This window comes from Furipterus horrens, unplaced genomic scaffold (assembly GCF_987537825.1).
Source record: "Furipterus horrens unplaced genomic scaffold, mFurHor1.1.pri manual_scaffold_10, whole genome shotgun sequence".
Classification (NCBI taxonomy): domain Eukaryota; kingdom Metazoa; phylum Chordata; class Mammalia; order Chiroptera; family Furipteridae; genus Furipterus; species Furipterus horrens.
In genome coordinates this window covers 57,808,914-57,826,108 of record NW_028327180.1, presented here as the reverse complement: position 1 = coordinate 57,826,108, position 17,195 = coordinate 57,808,914, and the positions used below count along the sequence as shown (strand labels likewise).

General features: G+C 55.9%; 1 protein-coding gene across 1 annotated transcript in view; it reads right to left on the bottom strand.

Annotated features, from left to right (window-relative positions):
* The window catches only part of OBSCN (obscurin, cytoskeletal calmodulin and titin-interacting RhoGEF), a 194,839-nt gene that overhangs the window by 51,835 nt on the left and 125,809 nt on the right, over positions 1-17,195 (bottom strand). Inside the window, exons 29-37 of the mRNA XM_090290222.1 lie at positions 13,724-13,990; positions 13,362-13,625; positions 12,782-13,045; positions 9,520-9,783; positions 7,164-7,427; positions 6,723-6,989; positions 6,347-6,619; positions 5,138-5,334; positions 4,915-4,990 (exon numbers count right to left, since the gene is read on the bottom strand). Coding sequence (XP_090146348.1) covers positions 4,915-4,990; positions 5,138-5,334; positions 6,347-6,619; positions 6,723-6,989; positions 7,164-7,427; positions 9,520-9,783; positions 12,782-13,045; positions 13,362-13,625; positions 13,724-13,990 — 2,136 coding nt within the window. The remainder of the gene's footprint in view (positions 1-4,914; positions 4,991-5,137; positions 5,335-6,346; positions 6,620-6,722; positions 6,990-7,163; positions 7,428-9,519; positions 9,784-12,781; positions 13,046-13,361; positions 13,626-13,723; positions 13,991-17,195) is intronic.

Here is a 17,195-nt window from a genome sequence, read left to right as displayed (position 1 = left end):
CGTCGTCGTCGGCAGCCGTCCGTCTCGAGAGACAATGGTGTAGCTTCTTAAGAGTCTATCTGCACCGCCGAGAATGGCTGTGCAGTCCGACTCGGGAGTGACACGGTATCTGTCTCCTCCCGTGTTGAATCGACATCTTGCGATGACGCTGGAGTGTCCTCTCCAGTGAAGCTGAAGCTACAGAGCCTGGGCAGGGTGATATGGAGGGTCTGCTGTTGCCCATGCAGGGATGTCAGTGGGCCGAAGAGAAAGGGGGTTTTCTCTTCCTTCCCTGATGTGCTCACAAGCACCAAAAAAGTGTTTACAAAACTGAGTTGTTGAACTAGTGAGTGAATGGGGCAGGGGTCGTGACCTCAGGTGACCCATGGTGAACGCTGGTCTCACCTGCTCACACCTGCTTTCCAGCGTGAACAGCCCCTGACAACTGTCTCCACCCTACAGCTCACTCACCTCCAGGACCTGTTCAGATTTTCCCAAAGAGGAAGTCGCCCCAGCCAAAGGATACCCCCTTCCACACAGAGGGTGGCCCACTGCCCCTGCTCCTGGTCCCCCCCGCCCCCCCCACACACACAGCATATCCATTCAGGGACATGGGGCTCGGTGCACCCTCTGAGTGACCAGCCTAGGAAGGGGCAGAGCTGGGATCTGAACACAGGGTTTGGGGCACAGCCCAGCTAGAGCCCTGCCAAGGGGCCTGCAGACCAGGCCTGCTCGCGCCCTCACCCAGACACTGCTTCTCTGCGTGCCTCCACCTCCCCAGTTGTTCTGGATGCAGATTCTTTAGGTTCAGCCTCTGCCCAGGACCTGTCCAGCTGTCCTGTCTTACCAGGCTGCCTGGGGAGGGGTGGGGGCCTGGCTGGGTGGGCTCAGGGCCCAGCCAGTTTCAGCAGGATCTAGCTGTTTGGATCTTGTCTTTCTAGTACTGTCATGACCATGCAGTGCTGGATGTTACTGCCTGATGCTCCCCTGTGACACCTGGGCTGCCTGCTGGGGGCCTCACCTTGCACTTGCAGCAGGGCCACCACGCGGGTGCCCGCAGCCTCACAAGAATAGATGCCACTGTCGCAGGGCAAGGCCGGCCTGAAGGACAGCCTGGCCACGGTCCAGTCCTGCTCTAAGACGACACGGTGCCCGTCGGCGCACACCTCCTGCTCATCCTTCTTCCACGTGGCCGGCACCGGCCGCGAGTACTGGCAAAGGAACTCAGCCACGCCGCCCTCCGCCACCACCAGGTCCTGCATGGCACTGACCACCTCCACCGTGGGATCTGTCGGCCAACACGCCGGGCACGTGTCAGCCTATACCATAAGACCAGGGCCCACCCATCCCCCTGCAGTCGGTGGCAGCGGTTCATCGGCAAGCAAGCGAGGGCCTTCGGTAGGAAAAGAACTGGTCATGGCAGCCCAGGACCCTTGACACAGGGTGAGCCTCGCTTCCACACACCCCATCCATGGCAGACGGCCTTCATTCACTGGGCCTATCCGGCACCGCTCTAGCCCCCTGAGCCCTGGGGGGCACACTGCCCCAGCAGAGACACAACTTTCCTTCCTAAAAGCCTCTGCTGGACACACAGCAGCCCCAGCCCAGCTTGTCCCTTTCCAGGGACCTCTCCAGAGGGCTCCATCCCTTCTCCCTCTGATGAAATCCAACTCAACAAATGGTCGGCCCCTTGAACCTGGGGGAATGTCCATCTATGCTACAACAGTGCAGGGGAGACCGTCGGCAAACCCGCCAGGTGAAGCCACACCAAGCAGCCTCCCAGGAGCACATAACCCCCCACTGGGAGTATAGTGAGGAGTCCCTGGCAGCTGACTGCCCTTCCCAATGATTAGCTCTTTCCCAAAAGAGCACAAGACCCTAGCCCAAACCACAGCAGTGGCAGCAGGCACAAGCAGGGACAGGGCAGGCTGTGCTGTGCCGGGACAGGTGCTCTCACCTCCAGGCTGCCCTCTGGGTGTGTACCTGACATAGGAGCAGCCTAAGAGTGACAGCCAGGTGGCAGCAACACTCACAGCCCCATGAGCAGGTGGGCATAAAGTTGGCCCCCAGCTTTGTGCTCTGAGCCAGGCCATCGTTCTCACCCAGGAAACAGGACTATACAGCCTGCCTGAGCACCCACACAAGGCACTGCCCCAGCCCCCTGCTCCGGGACCTTCAGGAAGCATGCAGAAGCAGCAGGGGCAGAAGCATTAGTGTGGGCAGGGTCCCAACGGCTGGTACCTTTCACCAACAACTTGGCCATGGAGACCATGGACCCTGCACGGTAGGTGACGGTGCCTGAGTCAGCAACCCCCAGGCCTGACAGCGTGAGGGAATGGAAGGTCCCATCATGCACGCAGATGGCACTCTGGGGGCTGTCCTGCAGCAAGGTCCCGTCCAGCCACCAGCGGGCCTCGGGCCCACCTGCACGGGACACCTCACAGGAGAATGTAGCCACCTCCCCCGCAAACACGTCCACGTTCTGCAAGCCACGTACCAGGTATGGTGCTGTCTCTGCACGAAAGGGCAACAGTAGGGCAGGCTGGGCCCACAGGGTCATGTGGGGGTCTGCCATTTGGGGGATCCCTGGGGATGGGTTAGAGATCCACCTGGGCTAGCTAACTCAGCCTTCTCATGGAATGATACATTCAGACCGCCCACAGAGAGTGGGCTCAGCCCCCCTGCAACCACACTCCTCTCTAGAATATACCCAATTTCACAGGAGTACACAGAAGACATACACCCATGGCCTCTTTGGCAGGTAGAATGAAATCAGCCCCAAGCCCCATGGCTGAGATCTTTGTGGGGTAGGGAGAAGAGGCTATGGGCTGCCACTCTGAGAGGGTGTCTGCCTCAGGGAGTAAGTCCTGCATCCCCAAAGGTGTAGAAGGCCATGCTTCTCCTATTCTCAGAAGACCACTTGTCCAGATGTTTCCTGTGCTCCCCTTGCCCTAAGATTCCAGCACCCTAATGTCCATGGAAACTGCTTCCTACCCTGTCACATGGCAGGTCTGAGCCCAGGGGTTTCCCAGATGCACTGCTGCCTACTCTGTGCTCCCACACCTGCCCCAGCCAGGCCCTATTCAGAAGCCCCCCATGTCCTCCCTGGGCATGTACCACAGAAACCCTAGCCCCAGCCCTCCACCTGCCTCAACCCTCCCCCAAGAATGCCCATCTGACAGTCCCCACCTGTTCCACCAGCTCCCCATTCCCAGCTCCAGCACTGTTCCCAGGCTGGCCCATACACCACCCACAAGGACACCCATTAGCACAACCCTATGCTCACTGCCTTCCCCCAAGGACATGACCATGTGTCTCTATGCAGGCCAGTTGGCACAGAATGGCTGACAGGGATCAAGACACAGCCCTAAGCAAAGCCTATATGGCCCAACACAGCTCCATGTCTGCCTCAGAAACACTCACCCTGATGAATACACGAAGACTTTCCTAAGCCAGCCTGATATAACACCCAGGACACTGTCCCTCCCCACCACTGGCCAGCCCCAGAGGCCACAGAGTTCACCACTGAACACCCAGGACATGTTTTATCTCCAATGTCCAATTACCCTGATGGTAGAGCTGCACCTGGCTCCTCTCAAGGTCCAAGACTTAGATAAAGGTAGAAGCTTAGAAAATTTGTTCAATGGATGGTAGATGGTGAATGGATGGGTGGGTGAATGAATATATAGGTGAACAGATTAATGGTTGGGTAAATGGATAGTAGATACAAGGATGGATTAATGGCTGAATGGATGGATTGATTAATGAATGAATGAATGGTGGATGAATAGACAAATAATGGATGGATGGATAAATGAAAGGTGAATGGATGAATAGATGAATGGATCAGTGGATGGATGGTAGATGAATGGATAGATGAATGATGGTGGGTGGTGAATGGATGGATGGATGGATGATGGGTGGATGGACAGATGGTAGATGGATGGATAGGTAGATAAATGGTGGATGGATAGGTGGATAAATGGTAGATGGATAAATACATGGATAATGGTGAATGGTAGATGAATACATGAGTGAACAAGTGGATGGTTGAGTAAATGTATGATGGATAAGTGAATGAATAAGTAGTTGGATTGATGAACAAATGGATGGTGATGGTGGATGGATGGATGCATAGATACATGAATAATGATGGATGGGTGGATGGTGAATGGATGGATGGTGGATGGATAGATCAGTAATGAAGGATGATGGTTAGTGGATAGATTAAAAATTGACTGATGGTGGATGGATTGACGGTGGATGGGTGGATAGACGGGTGGATGGTGAATGGATGCAACATGTTGGATGAATGGATGGATGGATGGATGGGTGGATGGGTGGATGGGTGGTAGGCGGGTCAATGATGGATGAATGGTGGAAGGATAGTAAACGGTTAGAAGGGTGGGATCAGTGTGAGAATCAGGAGTAGGACAGTAAGGGAGAGACACTCAGGAATGACCAGCTCTAGAGACAAGGTATAACCCAAGTTGAAGATCCTTGAAATTCTGTTTGCATGCCTGAGGCCAAGTACACTATACTATTGTGCCATCATGTGGGAGCCTGTCCAGTGTGTGCATGTGTGTTAAGATGACCTATGTCATAACAGCAGCCATAGAGAGGGTAGCCATACAGAGGGCTTCCGCCTCAGGACCCAGCCTCCTCCCCCTGTGGCCAGACTCCCCATCTCCCTCCTGCAGACAAGCACTAACCCTGCACAGGGACCCCACATGCACACCAGAATTGCTCGAGCTGATCTTCACTAGCCCACCTCAGTGGGCAATCCTGTTCATGGCTTTAGCGGTCAGGGGTTAGAAAATTGCCACCCCAAGATAAGATCACTGCTGGAAGACTTGGGTTTCTGACCTCACCATCTCCAACAGCTCTTTGAGTAAGGAGACATCACCTTGCCAGGCATGGGAGGGGGCTGCCCACCTGTGACCTTCAGCTGGGCCTCTGAGCTACATGAGCCCACTTGGAAACTGATGGTTCCTGCATCCTCGAGGGTCACCTGTGGGAGCAGACATGGGGTCTCAGCCTCGCAGCCCATACAGACCATCTTTTCTGGCAAGTCCCCAGGGCAATCCAACTGAAGTAGGACCCTTCCCCTTCCATGCTCCCGGGAACATGTGAATGGAGACAGGTCCTAGCATCCCACCTTATGGAGAGTGAGCAAGTGGAATGTGCCTTGCTCCACTGTAATGTCGTTCATCTCGTTGGCCTGCAGGGGCACCCCTTCCAGGGCCCAGCGGGCCTCCTGGCTACAGGCTCTGGACAGCCGGCATCGGAAGTGGGCGTCCTGGCCCTCGCTGAGCTGCACGTCCTGCAGGGGCTCCAGAATGGTCACCTTGGGGGCTGCACCAGGGGAGGTGTGGCATCAGCCCCAGCATTGGAGATGCCCCACCATCCTCAGTGCCTCCCAGTCCTGGAGTCTCTACCCAGGACCCCACCCCAACTCCTGCAGATAAGCATACAGGTACCACTCAATCCTCACATCTCAGGCCATGCCAGAACCACCCATGTGTGGGGCTAGTTCCCAACCCCAAAACTGGGACCTTTTAGTCTGCTTCTGTCCCAAATAGGGCCCGCATGAAAGGAAGTGCACCCTCAGGTGTCACACCCTTTAGCCTCAGCATGTGTGATTGCCCCATGTGGCCACCCCTGTGACCCCATTGCTCTGAGGCAGCAAGCTCTGAAGATGCCATTGGGCACCTGTGGCCTCCATCCTCGATACCTCACAGCTGAACTCCACACCCCTTGCAACCTGTACCTCAGTGTCAACCAGGCACCACAGGATAGTTACCTCAGACTCTGGGGTGTGGGTGAGGGGGACCCTTTACCAACCAGGTCTGAGCACCGAAGCCAACCCCCTCCTCCCCCTCCTCCAGGAAGTCTTCCCAGATATTCTCACACTCTTCTCCTGCCACGGCCTCTATCTGCCTCACACATTTGTCATTCTACTTGCTATACACACAGACCCCTGGGGGCAAAGATGAGCTGAAGGCATCTCTGTTAGAAGGAAGTAGGCAAGGGGTTACAAGGTAGTGAGCCGCCTCTGTCCATCCCCACCCTGTGGCCAGCCGTGCCCTGGCTGGGACATCAGGGAGGTAAGACCTCCCTGGGCTGGGACATCAGGCAGACAGGCAGGGGCTCAGAAAGGGCAGCTCAGGTCAGGTTGCCCCATCTGCTGGCTGGGGGCAGGAGGCAGGGCAGCTTCTAGGGGCTGGAGCCTCAGTTTTCCCACTGTCGAAAGGTGAGTGGTACAGAAATGAGAAGAGAGAGCTTGCAACCCCAGGGGCCTGAGAGCAATCCCAGAACAGTACTTGGCGAGAGGGGGGTCCAGGACAGCTATTAGAGGAGGGCTTACCTGTGACCTTGAGAGAGGCCACGGTTTTCTGGCCGCCTACCACGCAGGCATACTCGCCAGAGTCCTTGGCCTCGAGCCCATGGATCAGCAGCTCACACATGAGCCCCTGGTGATGCATCTCATACTTGGGGCCTGCGTGTAGCTCCACACCCTCCTTGAGCCACTGCACAGGTGCCCCAGGCTCCACCTGGCTCAGCTGGCAGCACAGCCGGGCCAGGCCACCCACCTCCTGCTCTGTGCCCCGAAGCTCAGTCTGGAACACGGGCCTGGGGGCTGAGGGGCCAGAAGGGACACTTAGAGGTGCTGAGCAAGGCACCCCTACTCCACTCCACGGGGCCTGAAGGGCCTGGGGGTGGCATGGGCTGGGGCAGCTCACCTCGGACTGAAAGTCTGGCAGTGCTCTGAGCATGGCCTGTGTCACAGGTGTAGCAGCCGCTGTCCTCCAGCTCCACACCGTGCACCAGCAACTCCACGGCCACGCCTTCCTGCACCATCTGGTACTTGGTGCAGGGGAAGAGCTGCAGCATGCCCTTGCGCCACTCCACATTGGCACTTGCTCGGCTCAGCTCACAGCACAGGCGTGCTGTCGCACCCTCCTCAACTTCTTGGGCCTGCAACTCCCGGAGGAACCACACAGGTGCAGCTATGGAAAGAGGGGACAGAAGGTCAACAGGGCCTCAGGTCAGGTCCACCCACCAGCCCTGCGAGAGCCAGGGTCCCCTCAGATGGGACTCCCTGGGCAGGGCTGTAGCCCAGAGGGACCTCCCTCAAAGTAGGCGGGGCCTGTGCTGAGGACAGAGCCCACCACAGGGCTCACCTGTCACAGTGAGGGTGGCGCTGGTGGCCTGGGAGCCACAGGTGCAGGTGTACTCGCCTGCATCCTCCCGGCGCAGGTCTCGCAGCACCAGCTCCACCATGCAGCCCTGCTGCCGTGGCTCCCGGCGCCCGTTGGCCTGTAGCTCCAGGCCACCCTTGCTCCAGACCACAGTGCTGGGCTCTGACAGCTCACACCGCAGACTGGTCCACGTGCCTTCCTCAGCCTGCAGGTTCTGCAAGGGCTCCCTGAATGCCAACTGCCGGGCTGCAGAGGAGACACAGGGTCAGTCCAGAGACCTAGCCAGGAGACAGGGTTCCCTACTCCTGACAGGGTTCCCCACTCCCAACAGCCTTGCTGAGAGCCTAGGTCAGGCCTGGCCCTCAGCTTCACCCCAGTTGCCTGGCTGCCCAAAGGACTCATTGCTACAGGCTCCGGGAGACTGGGGTAGGTTTGGGCATCATGGGCCTGGGTCCACTTCAAGGGGAAGGAGGATCCATGGTCAGAGTTTCAGAGGAGCTCTGGATCTAACCACATGAATCTCATACAGCCTCCACCTAGGATGCCCATGGGCAGGGCTGTGTCATCAGGCCAGGGATCCCCTTAGACTGTTAAGGGGGGGGGGGACCATCCAACAGATCATGACTAGAAGCTAGGGAGAAAGGAGAAAAGACAAGATGATTAAGACAGAAAGAGGGACAAAACTGGGAATCTGTCCTTACCATGAGACTGGCAAAGACAAGTCATTTAGATGACCAGGACATGGCTCTATGCAATGACAGGGAAGTAGACAGGGAAAGGAGAAACAAATGAGGACACACAGAGCTGAGGGCCTATGGGTACCCGCTGTGTGTGCATGAACAAGGAGAGCAGAACAGTGCCCCAATGAGTCCTGATGATGTCACACATAGTCTTTTCCCCCGATGGTCAGCAGGGCCGAAGTTCTCTCCTACCCACAATGCGTGCCACAATGCATGAGTACTCCCTGGTATCAGTCAGAGCCAATTCCCAGATCTCCAGCTCATGCATGGCACAGTCCTGCCTCAGACTGACTTTGTCCCCAGCCCTGAGGATCTCAGGCCCCTTCCTCCACTCCACGGGGGCCGCCTTGCTCAGCTCACACTGCAGCTTGGCCATGGCCCCTTCCATGCCCTCTTCCTTCCTCAGACCCTTTGTGAACTTGGCAGGCAGGGCTGGGGGTGGGGCAGATACACACAGACACAATCACACCTCTGGTCACACACATAAGACAAGAGGTGGACAGCACAGAGAAGACATAAAATCCATCTGGACACTGGCATCATTCTTGCTGTGCCTAGTCCACACTGTAGACTGTGGCTTCCCTCAGCCCAGCCTGTGAACAGAATGACCAAGGCCACTTTCTCAGACTCTCAGTCTCAGGCTTTGTAGGAAATGGAAGACAGGGCTGGGGAGGGTTGGAGAGTCACGTGGAACAGATTCTGTGGGGAAATTCAGGGCAGGATGTGACCGGATGGATGAAATGACACAGACTCCAAGAGGAAAACAGGACACAACCACCGGTGACATGATGGGTAGGGGCGGGGTAAGTGGCTCAGAGGTTGGCTCCTTGTGCTTTTTACAGCAGCCCAAGGAGCTGGAAGGGACTCTGTGGAACTATGGGTGAGTGTGACACAAGACGGAGGTGAATATGGCACAAGAGCACACGGATGTCATGATATGAGTAACTGGACACCAAAACACTGCTCTGCTTGGCCACATGCAGTCTTTACCCCCAACGGTCAGTGTGGCCGATGTCCTCTCCTGCCCGCACAAACACGAGTACTCCCCAGTATCAGTCAGAGCCAGTTCCCGGATCTCCAGCTCACACACGGCCCCGTCCTGCCTCAGGCTGACTCTGTCCCCAATCTTGAGGATCTCGGGCCCCTTTCTCCACTCCACGGGGGCCGCCTTGCTCAGCTCGCAGCACAGCTTGGCCGTGGCCCCTTCCATGGCCTCTTCCTTTCTCAAACCCTTTGTGAACTTGGCAGGCAGGGCTGGGTGGGGCAGAGTAACACAGAGAACATCAGACTGTCTGGGGGACTCTGTGGTCAGGACAAAGACACCCACAAGGACCACACAAACTGCACTAAGGCATGGCATGAATTCATGAGCAAATGTACAAGTGGTGACACAGGCAAAGGGAACAAGAGGAGCAGAGGACACGAAGGACTGGACATGGGCATCAGAACATCTAGATGGAGAGATCGAGCCAGGAGGTTCTCATGGACACCAGTTGGAGTCATAGACCCATGGATGCTATGAGGGAGAAGGAGCTGACACAGTAGAAATGTGCAGACATGAAGACACTGGCTCATGAGGTCACACGTGGTCTTTTTACCCCTGATGGTCAGCGTGGCCGATGTCCTTTCCTGCCCGCACATGCACGAGTACTCGCCGGTATCAGTCAGAGCCAGTTCCCGGATCTCCAGCTCACACACGGCCCCATCCTGTCTCAGGCTGACTCTGTCCCCAGCCCTGAGGGTCTTGGACCCCTTCCTCCACTCCACGGGGGCCGCCTTGGTCAGCTCACAGCACAGCTTGGCTGTGGCCCCTTCCATGGCCTCTTCCTTCCTCAAACCCTTTGTGAACTTGGCAGGCAGGGCTGTGTGGGGCAGAGTGACACAGAGAACATCAGATTGTCTGGGGGACTCTGCGATCAGGACAAAAACATCCACAAGGACCACACAAACTGCACTAGGGCATGGCATGAACTCGTGAACAAATGCATATGGTGACTGAGGCATAGGGGAGGGGACAAGAGGAACAGAGGACATGAAGGACTGGACATGGTCATCAGGACATCTGGACGGAGGTCAAGCCGGGAGGTGTTCTGGAAACTTGCTGGTAGAGGCAAGACCTGGACACTTGCCAATGAAACACATCTGGAGCAAAGAGGAATGAAAGTGTAGACACAATGGTGGGCAATCGGGCCCACCTAGGTGAAGGCCCATGAAGCGGTGAAGGCCCATGAGGCAGTGAAGGCACAGGAATCCTTTGAGAACCTCTGACCAGCAGAGACACAGGGAAATGTCCATAGTTGCCATGGATACACAGACAGATACAGTGACCAGAAGAGGGTGCTCTGGGGTCTTTGTTGCTTATCCTGGCTCACATTATATATGACACTGGATTGGAGGTCCAAGGCCCCTTTCCTCACCCCACACGCCAGACTGCTCACTGGAGAAAACCATGGCCATGGCCCCTCTGTGGCTCCCTATTATTTAACAATCTGTGACCCTGACCAGAAATGGCTGAATGAAGGAGATATGAAATGGCTGCCTAAATCTCTCCCATGAGTTCGCATCAGTGTTCACTGATTGTCCCCATCGTCAGCTCCTGAGGCCAGAGCCCCAGACTCACCAGGACTGACCTGGACAGACCATCGCAAGGGACCTGGGTGGTAGGGTACATGGGCACCTTCCTTTGGGCCTGTCACCCTGCTAAAGATGTCCTTGGAATCCCCAGACTTCTAGAAGCAGCTCTGTTGAGCCCCCTGTAGACTGTAACCTCAAGTACTGCACTCTTTGGTTATTGGCTGAGTGACAGCCCTCTGAGCCCATGCCCTTTATTTCCCCAGCAGGTCTGACCAGCACAAGGGTGCATGCATCCCTGCTGAAAACGCTGTGGTCTGTGCATGCAGCTTTAGGAATTATGCTGGTGGCTTCTCCCCAAAGCTCTGACCATTAGTGCACATGAGAGCCTGGCCCAGCCTTCATAATCCATATCTTTACTGTCCCTCTTATCTCGTGAGTGGGTATGGCCAGGGCTTAGGCCATGAAGGCCCTGCTCACCTGCAGAGGCATCCTTCCCTCTGCTCTGAGACTCACCCCTGTTCCTGTGCCTCTTCAGCAATGTTGTTTCTTGGACCCTCCCAGGACATGGCAGTGGCCTCCTCCTGCCCCTATCCAGCTACTTCCTCTTTAGGAAGTGACAGGACCTCATGAGAGACCCTGAGGACCAGAGCTGCTGAACAGGGACCTGATCAGCTGCCAGCCATACCTCCCCATAGCCAGGCCCAGTCCTGACTCTCCATCCCAGAGGGTCTCTGTCCCCTTACGCCACTCCATGAGGGAGCCTTGCTCAGCTCACAGCAGAGTGGCCACGGCATCTCCCATGGCTTTCTCGGGCCTCAGGACTTCTGTGAATTGGAGAGTCAGGACATGGGAACGTCAGACGGACACAAGACCATTGCATGCTGCAGTTTGCAGACAAGAAACAGGCCACATATACCAAGGTGATAAAGAGGCACCTTCTGGAGTTGGGGTTCCAGGGACACCAGGCAGGACACCCCACACAGGGGCTGCTCTGATGTGAGAGGACACCCATCTGCCCCCTGCAGAGGTGTCCACCCAACTGCCTATCACCCACCTCATAATTAATGTGACCCTGTTGGCCACTAAGCCCTGGGCCAGACAACCTTCTCCAGCTGAGTGAGCCCCTACCCCAAACCCCAGCCTGGGCTGTCACCCTGCATCTACCTAAACTACCCAGCCACACTCTGACAAGCCCCCTACTGTTGTAGCTAAGAGCCACCAGACCTACCACAGATGCAAGACATGGACTCACACCCCTGTGTGGATGATCACCAGCCTACCAGCCACAGACACCAACCATCCCTTCTGGCTAGGGCTATACTCTTCAACCCAGCCTTCCCTGCCTCTGTATCATCTCAGACCTCACCTCCTTCTCAACTCTACACCCACATCACCTCTTTCTCACCTCACACCAACCTTACCTCCCCCTTACCTCCAACACCTATCTCACCTCCCCCTCAACTCCACACCTACCTCACTCCACCTCACAGGCACACACATATTACCTCCTCCTCACTTTCCTCAACTGCTCACCTCCACATCTACCTCACCTTGCATACCTACTTCAACTTCTGCTCACCTTCCACATCCACCTCATTCCATACCCATATCACCTCCTCACTTTCCTCGCCTCCTGCTTACCTCCACACATATCTCACCTCCACACCCACATCACCTCCTCCTCACCTTTTTCACCTCCTGATCACTGCCGCAGCCACATCAAGTCCTCCTTACCTCCACACCTACCTCAACTCCTGCTCACCTTCCACACCTGCCTCATCTCCACACCCACATCACCTCTGCCTCACTTTCCTCACCTTCTGCTCACCTCCACAACCACATTGATTCCTCATCTCCCATACCTACCTCACCTCCTGCTCAACCTTCACACTCACCTCACCCTTCATACCCACATCACCACCTCACCCTCTACACCAAACTCACCTCCCATGCCCCAGATCATGTACATGGCTCTCTCATGGCCAGTCACATATACGTGGCTCCTTCCCTCAAACATACCTCCTGATGTTCCTGACTTGAGGGCCACACATGGACCTACTCCCTAACCCTTGCTGGCATGGCCCCCTCAAGATGACTGTATTCCACCATCTGTGCTGTGGGGCTGAAGAGAGGAGGCCCTTGTTCTCTGGTCTTTATCTGGGAAGGACTCATTCAGCCATGTGCTGAGTGCAGGAGATACAGAGAGAGGAAGAGGGGCACAGGAAGGGGATCTGCCCAAGCCCTCAGACCTAGCCACTGCTCCACATGGCCACGCATGGTCTTTACCCTTGACGGTCAGTGTGGCCGATGTCCTCTCCTGCCCGCACACACACGAGTACTCCCCAGTATCAGTCAAAGCCAGTTCCCGGATCTCCAGCTCACACACGGCGCCGTCCTGCCTCAGGCTGACTCTCTCTCCAGCTATGATGGTCTCAGGCCCCTTCCTCCACTCCACGGGGGCTGCCTTGCTCAGCTCGCAGCGCAGCATCACCGAAGCCCCTTCTGTGGCCTCCTTGCTTCTCATTCTTCCTATGAACTCAGCAGGCTGGGCTGTGGAAGGTCAAAGAGACACAGAACATCAGATTCTGTGAAGAATTTTGGGCAGGACCTAACAGGACAGAGGACATGACAGACACAGATAGGACAACACAACAAAACCAGTAGTGGCAAAGGAAGTAAGAAGTGGCTCAGATGCTGGCTCCTCGTGCTTTGTACAACTACCCAAGGTTCTGGAAGGGTCTCTGTGGAACTATGGGAGAGGGTGACACAGAGACAGGGGAGAACATGGCACAAGAGCATACGGATGTCATGATGTGAGTAACCAGACACCAAAACACCACTCTGCTTGGCCACATGTGGTCTTTACCCCTGACAGTCAGTGTGGCTGACATCTTCTCTTGCCCGCACATGCATGAGTACTCCCCAGCATCCTCTACAGCAAGGTCACGGATCTCCAGCTCACACACGACCCCATCCTGCCTCAGGCTGACTCTGTCCCCAGCCCTGAGGGTCTCAGGCCCCTTTCTCCACTCCACAGGGGCTGCCTTGCTCAGCTCGCAGCGCAGTGTTACTGTAGCCCCTTCTGTGGCCTCCTTGCTTCTCATTCTTCCTATAAACTCAGCAGGCTGGGCTGTGGAAGGCCAGAAACAGAGTATATCATCCTCATCCTCCTACAGGGGATGAAAGGGGCCATATGGTGCTGTATGGGTAGGGCAGGGCCTCTCTTACCCTTCACGGTGAGCATGGCTGAGGTTGTCTGGCCCCCAAAGCAACAGGAGTACTGCCCACTGTCATGGGGCTGCAGGTCCTGGACCACCAGCTCCAGTATGGTGCCCCTTTGCCGCATGCTGTACTTGCCTCCTGGCCGCAGAACCACATCCCCACAGCGCCACTCCACAGGTGCAGCCACGGATGATAGCTCACAGTGCAGCGTGGCAGCACCACCCTCCAGCACCTCCACGTCCTTCAGCCCCTTCTGGAACTGCACCGGCCGTGCTGTGGAAGGCAAATGCTCAGCTCATCCTCACCCCTGCGTCCCCCTGGGGTTCCCCACAGTTAAGGAGGGCTGGAGGCACCAGTGCATGATGCAGACAGGCCTGCCTCATCCCTTCTACATCGGGGGCTGATGACAGTGACCCAAGACCTCTGCCCTGCTAGGAGGGGGAGCCAAACAGAAGAACAAAGAAAGGTGGAGGGCCATGAGCTGTACTCTGTTCCCCTTTACACATTGATGCCTGATCCTAGGATCTCAGATGGGGCTATATTGGGAAGTGGGGCCTTTAAAGAGGTGGTAAATATGAAAGGAGGTCACAGGGTGGGCCCTAATCCCATATGACTGGTATTATTATAAAAGAGGGGATCAGGACACAGGTGCACACAGAGGGGTGACCGTGTGAGGACACAAGGAAGAGACAGCCAACCATACACCAAGGAGAACCATCCCTGCCCCCACCTGGAACCCAGACTTCCAACCTCCAGGACTGTGAGACATAAAAGTCTGGTGTTTGAGCTGCCCTGTCTGTGGAGTTTGTTACTCAGCCCAGGCTGGCAGAGACTGATGGAGACGAGCCAAGCCAACAGGAGGGAGACACAGAGATGTCAGAATACGAGACAAAGTTGGGGATCAAGTACAAAGGAGACTGTCAGTCAGGAGATCGACAGAGGGTGAGGGACTCTCTCAGCAGCAGAGACCCAGAGACAGGGAGCAGCAGTGACAGGGATGAACTGTGGGGCGACCAGATGGACAGAGATGGGCAAGCCCCCCCCACAACTTCCCCACACACAGACACTGAGAGGGGAAAGACCAAGAGACAGGGATCCAGATGGCACCCAGAGCTTCCCATCTCTGAGCCAGATGAAAGCCACAGGCACCCAGAGCTGGCTGGAGGCTGCCCGGCCCTGTTAGGGGCTCACCATGGACCCTGACAATGGAGCTGCTGCAGGCACCCCCAGCCTCACACTTGTAGCGCCCACTGTCCTGCAGGGTGGTGCCAGTGATGACCAGCGAGGCACGGCGGCCCTCGTAGCTCAGCTGGCACCGGCCCAATGCCCTCAGGGCTTGCCCATCCTTGGTCCAGTTCATGGGGGTGTCTGGGGAAGTGGTCTCACAGACCAGGATCAGATCCTCCCCTTCCATCACTGTGGTGTCCTTGAGCTCCTGGGAGAAGACACTTGGTTTCTCTGAGGACAAAAAAGGGAAGACAGGGAACTTGTGGGCTCTGCAGGAGCTGAAGCCCAGGTGACACCCCAGGTCAGGGCCCATTGTCCACCTCAGACTGGGGACACAGATAAGCCAGGATGTGAATGGCTCCCCACACCACAGGGGTGTGGCCAGACCTTGCCACAAGGACCATGCAATTGCCTCTGCATACTACGTGCAGCAGGTCATCCTGAAATCACCACACCCAGCCTTCCAAGCCCACCTTGGGGTCCAAGGCCCAGCCCACAAATCACACTGTGTCTGGAGCCACATGGACTGGTCCCCACCACAGCACTGAGCACACAGCCCACCTGTAACCCGCAGGGTGGCCGAGGACTGCTGGTTGCCTGCTTCAAAGTAGACAGTCCCTGAGTCCTTGAGTGCAAGCTGCTTCAGGGTGAGCACATGGTAGCCGCCCGGCTGGGCCTCAATCTCATTGAGCTCATTGGCATGTAGGGGTGTCTTGTCCAGGAACCAGTGGACAGGCCCATAGTCAGCAGGGGAGATGCGGCAACTGAAGGTGGCTGAGGAGCCCTCCTGCACCTCGGCATCCCCAAGCTCTTCCCTGATGAGCACTCTCTGACCTGGGGCAGGGTGGGTATATCAGGACCCCACTGAGGGAAACAGGGCACTCCCCTAGACCTGGGGTAGGCTCATGGCCAGAGCAAGCTGGTGACCGTAACAGGTTCAGGGTGATGAAACTAAGGAAACAGTAAGGGAGTCAGAGCTGAACTGACAAAGTATTTGTTTTAGGTCCACAGCCCCCTCAGTCCTGCAGAGCATAAAGAGTGATCCACAATGGGGCCTCCATGAGCTGTGCTTCCAACCAGTGCATACCAGTGCACCTGTCCCCAGAGTTATGTAACAAAACCAAATCTTGTATTAACAAGATATCAAAGTGTGAAAACAAAGGTATGGCCATGTTAAAATTTAAAACCAGTGCTTTGGAGGTTTGATAACATGAATTACTATGGGGTTTTTTTTGTTGTTGTTGTTGTTGTTTGTTTTGTTTTTGCTGCCAAGTTAGAAAAAGTCAAATGCGGAAATAGATATGCAATAGATTTCTCCACAGTCACAGGTGTCTTAAAGCTGCCTAGGCTGGGCAACAGATGCCAGACACTGGGTACTGGATATTGCGCACTGGACACTGGGCAGCAGGTACTGGACACCAGATGGCAGGCAATGAGCACCAGACACCAAACACCAATGCTGAACGCGAGATAATGGGCACCGGGCACCGGGCACTGCAGGTGGGGCCCTGGATGCAGGACACTGGGCACCGGGCACCAGAAAATGCAGATGGCACATCAGGAGGTGACTGGTCAGACACAAGAAGTTCAGATTCAAGGAACAACACACAGAGTAAAGGTGTTGGCCACACCACTAGGCGGGCTCATGTGTGTGTGCTTTAAGTTTTGTAAAGAGCATATTTTGTTACCATGTAGTGCTGTAATAACCGACTTTCTGGTTAAGCATCCAATTTATTAGCCAGCAGAGCTTCTGCTCATTAACTAAATGTCCATACTGAGCTCAATGGACTCACCAGGTTTTTCACTAGAAGAGGAAAACCCAGAGCAAGGCTCCCTTGTTATTCTGATCTCCTGCAGACAGACCCCAGGAGGGGCCTCCAGCTGACCCCACCCAGGACATTTGCCCTGGGGTCAGGAAGGCCAGACTCAAGCCTGCTGGATGCTCACATGCCAATAGCCTGGGGCCGGCCTCTAACCTCTAACCCACATAAAGCCCTAGCTCCTTATCTGAGAGATGGAGATAGCAATGACCCTCACCCTGTCTGCCAGCCACACCCTGCTGCTCAAACCTGGAGACCTTCATGTGCGGAGGTGGTACATCTGCATGCAGATACACATAAGAGCACACATAAGGGGCTCAGGCACACACCAGCACATAGGAGGGGCTTCGGAAACACACATGCAGTAATAAATGAAGGCCGCTAACTCATTCGCACAAGGTCCAACTGGGTGGTCCACAGATACATGACCA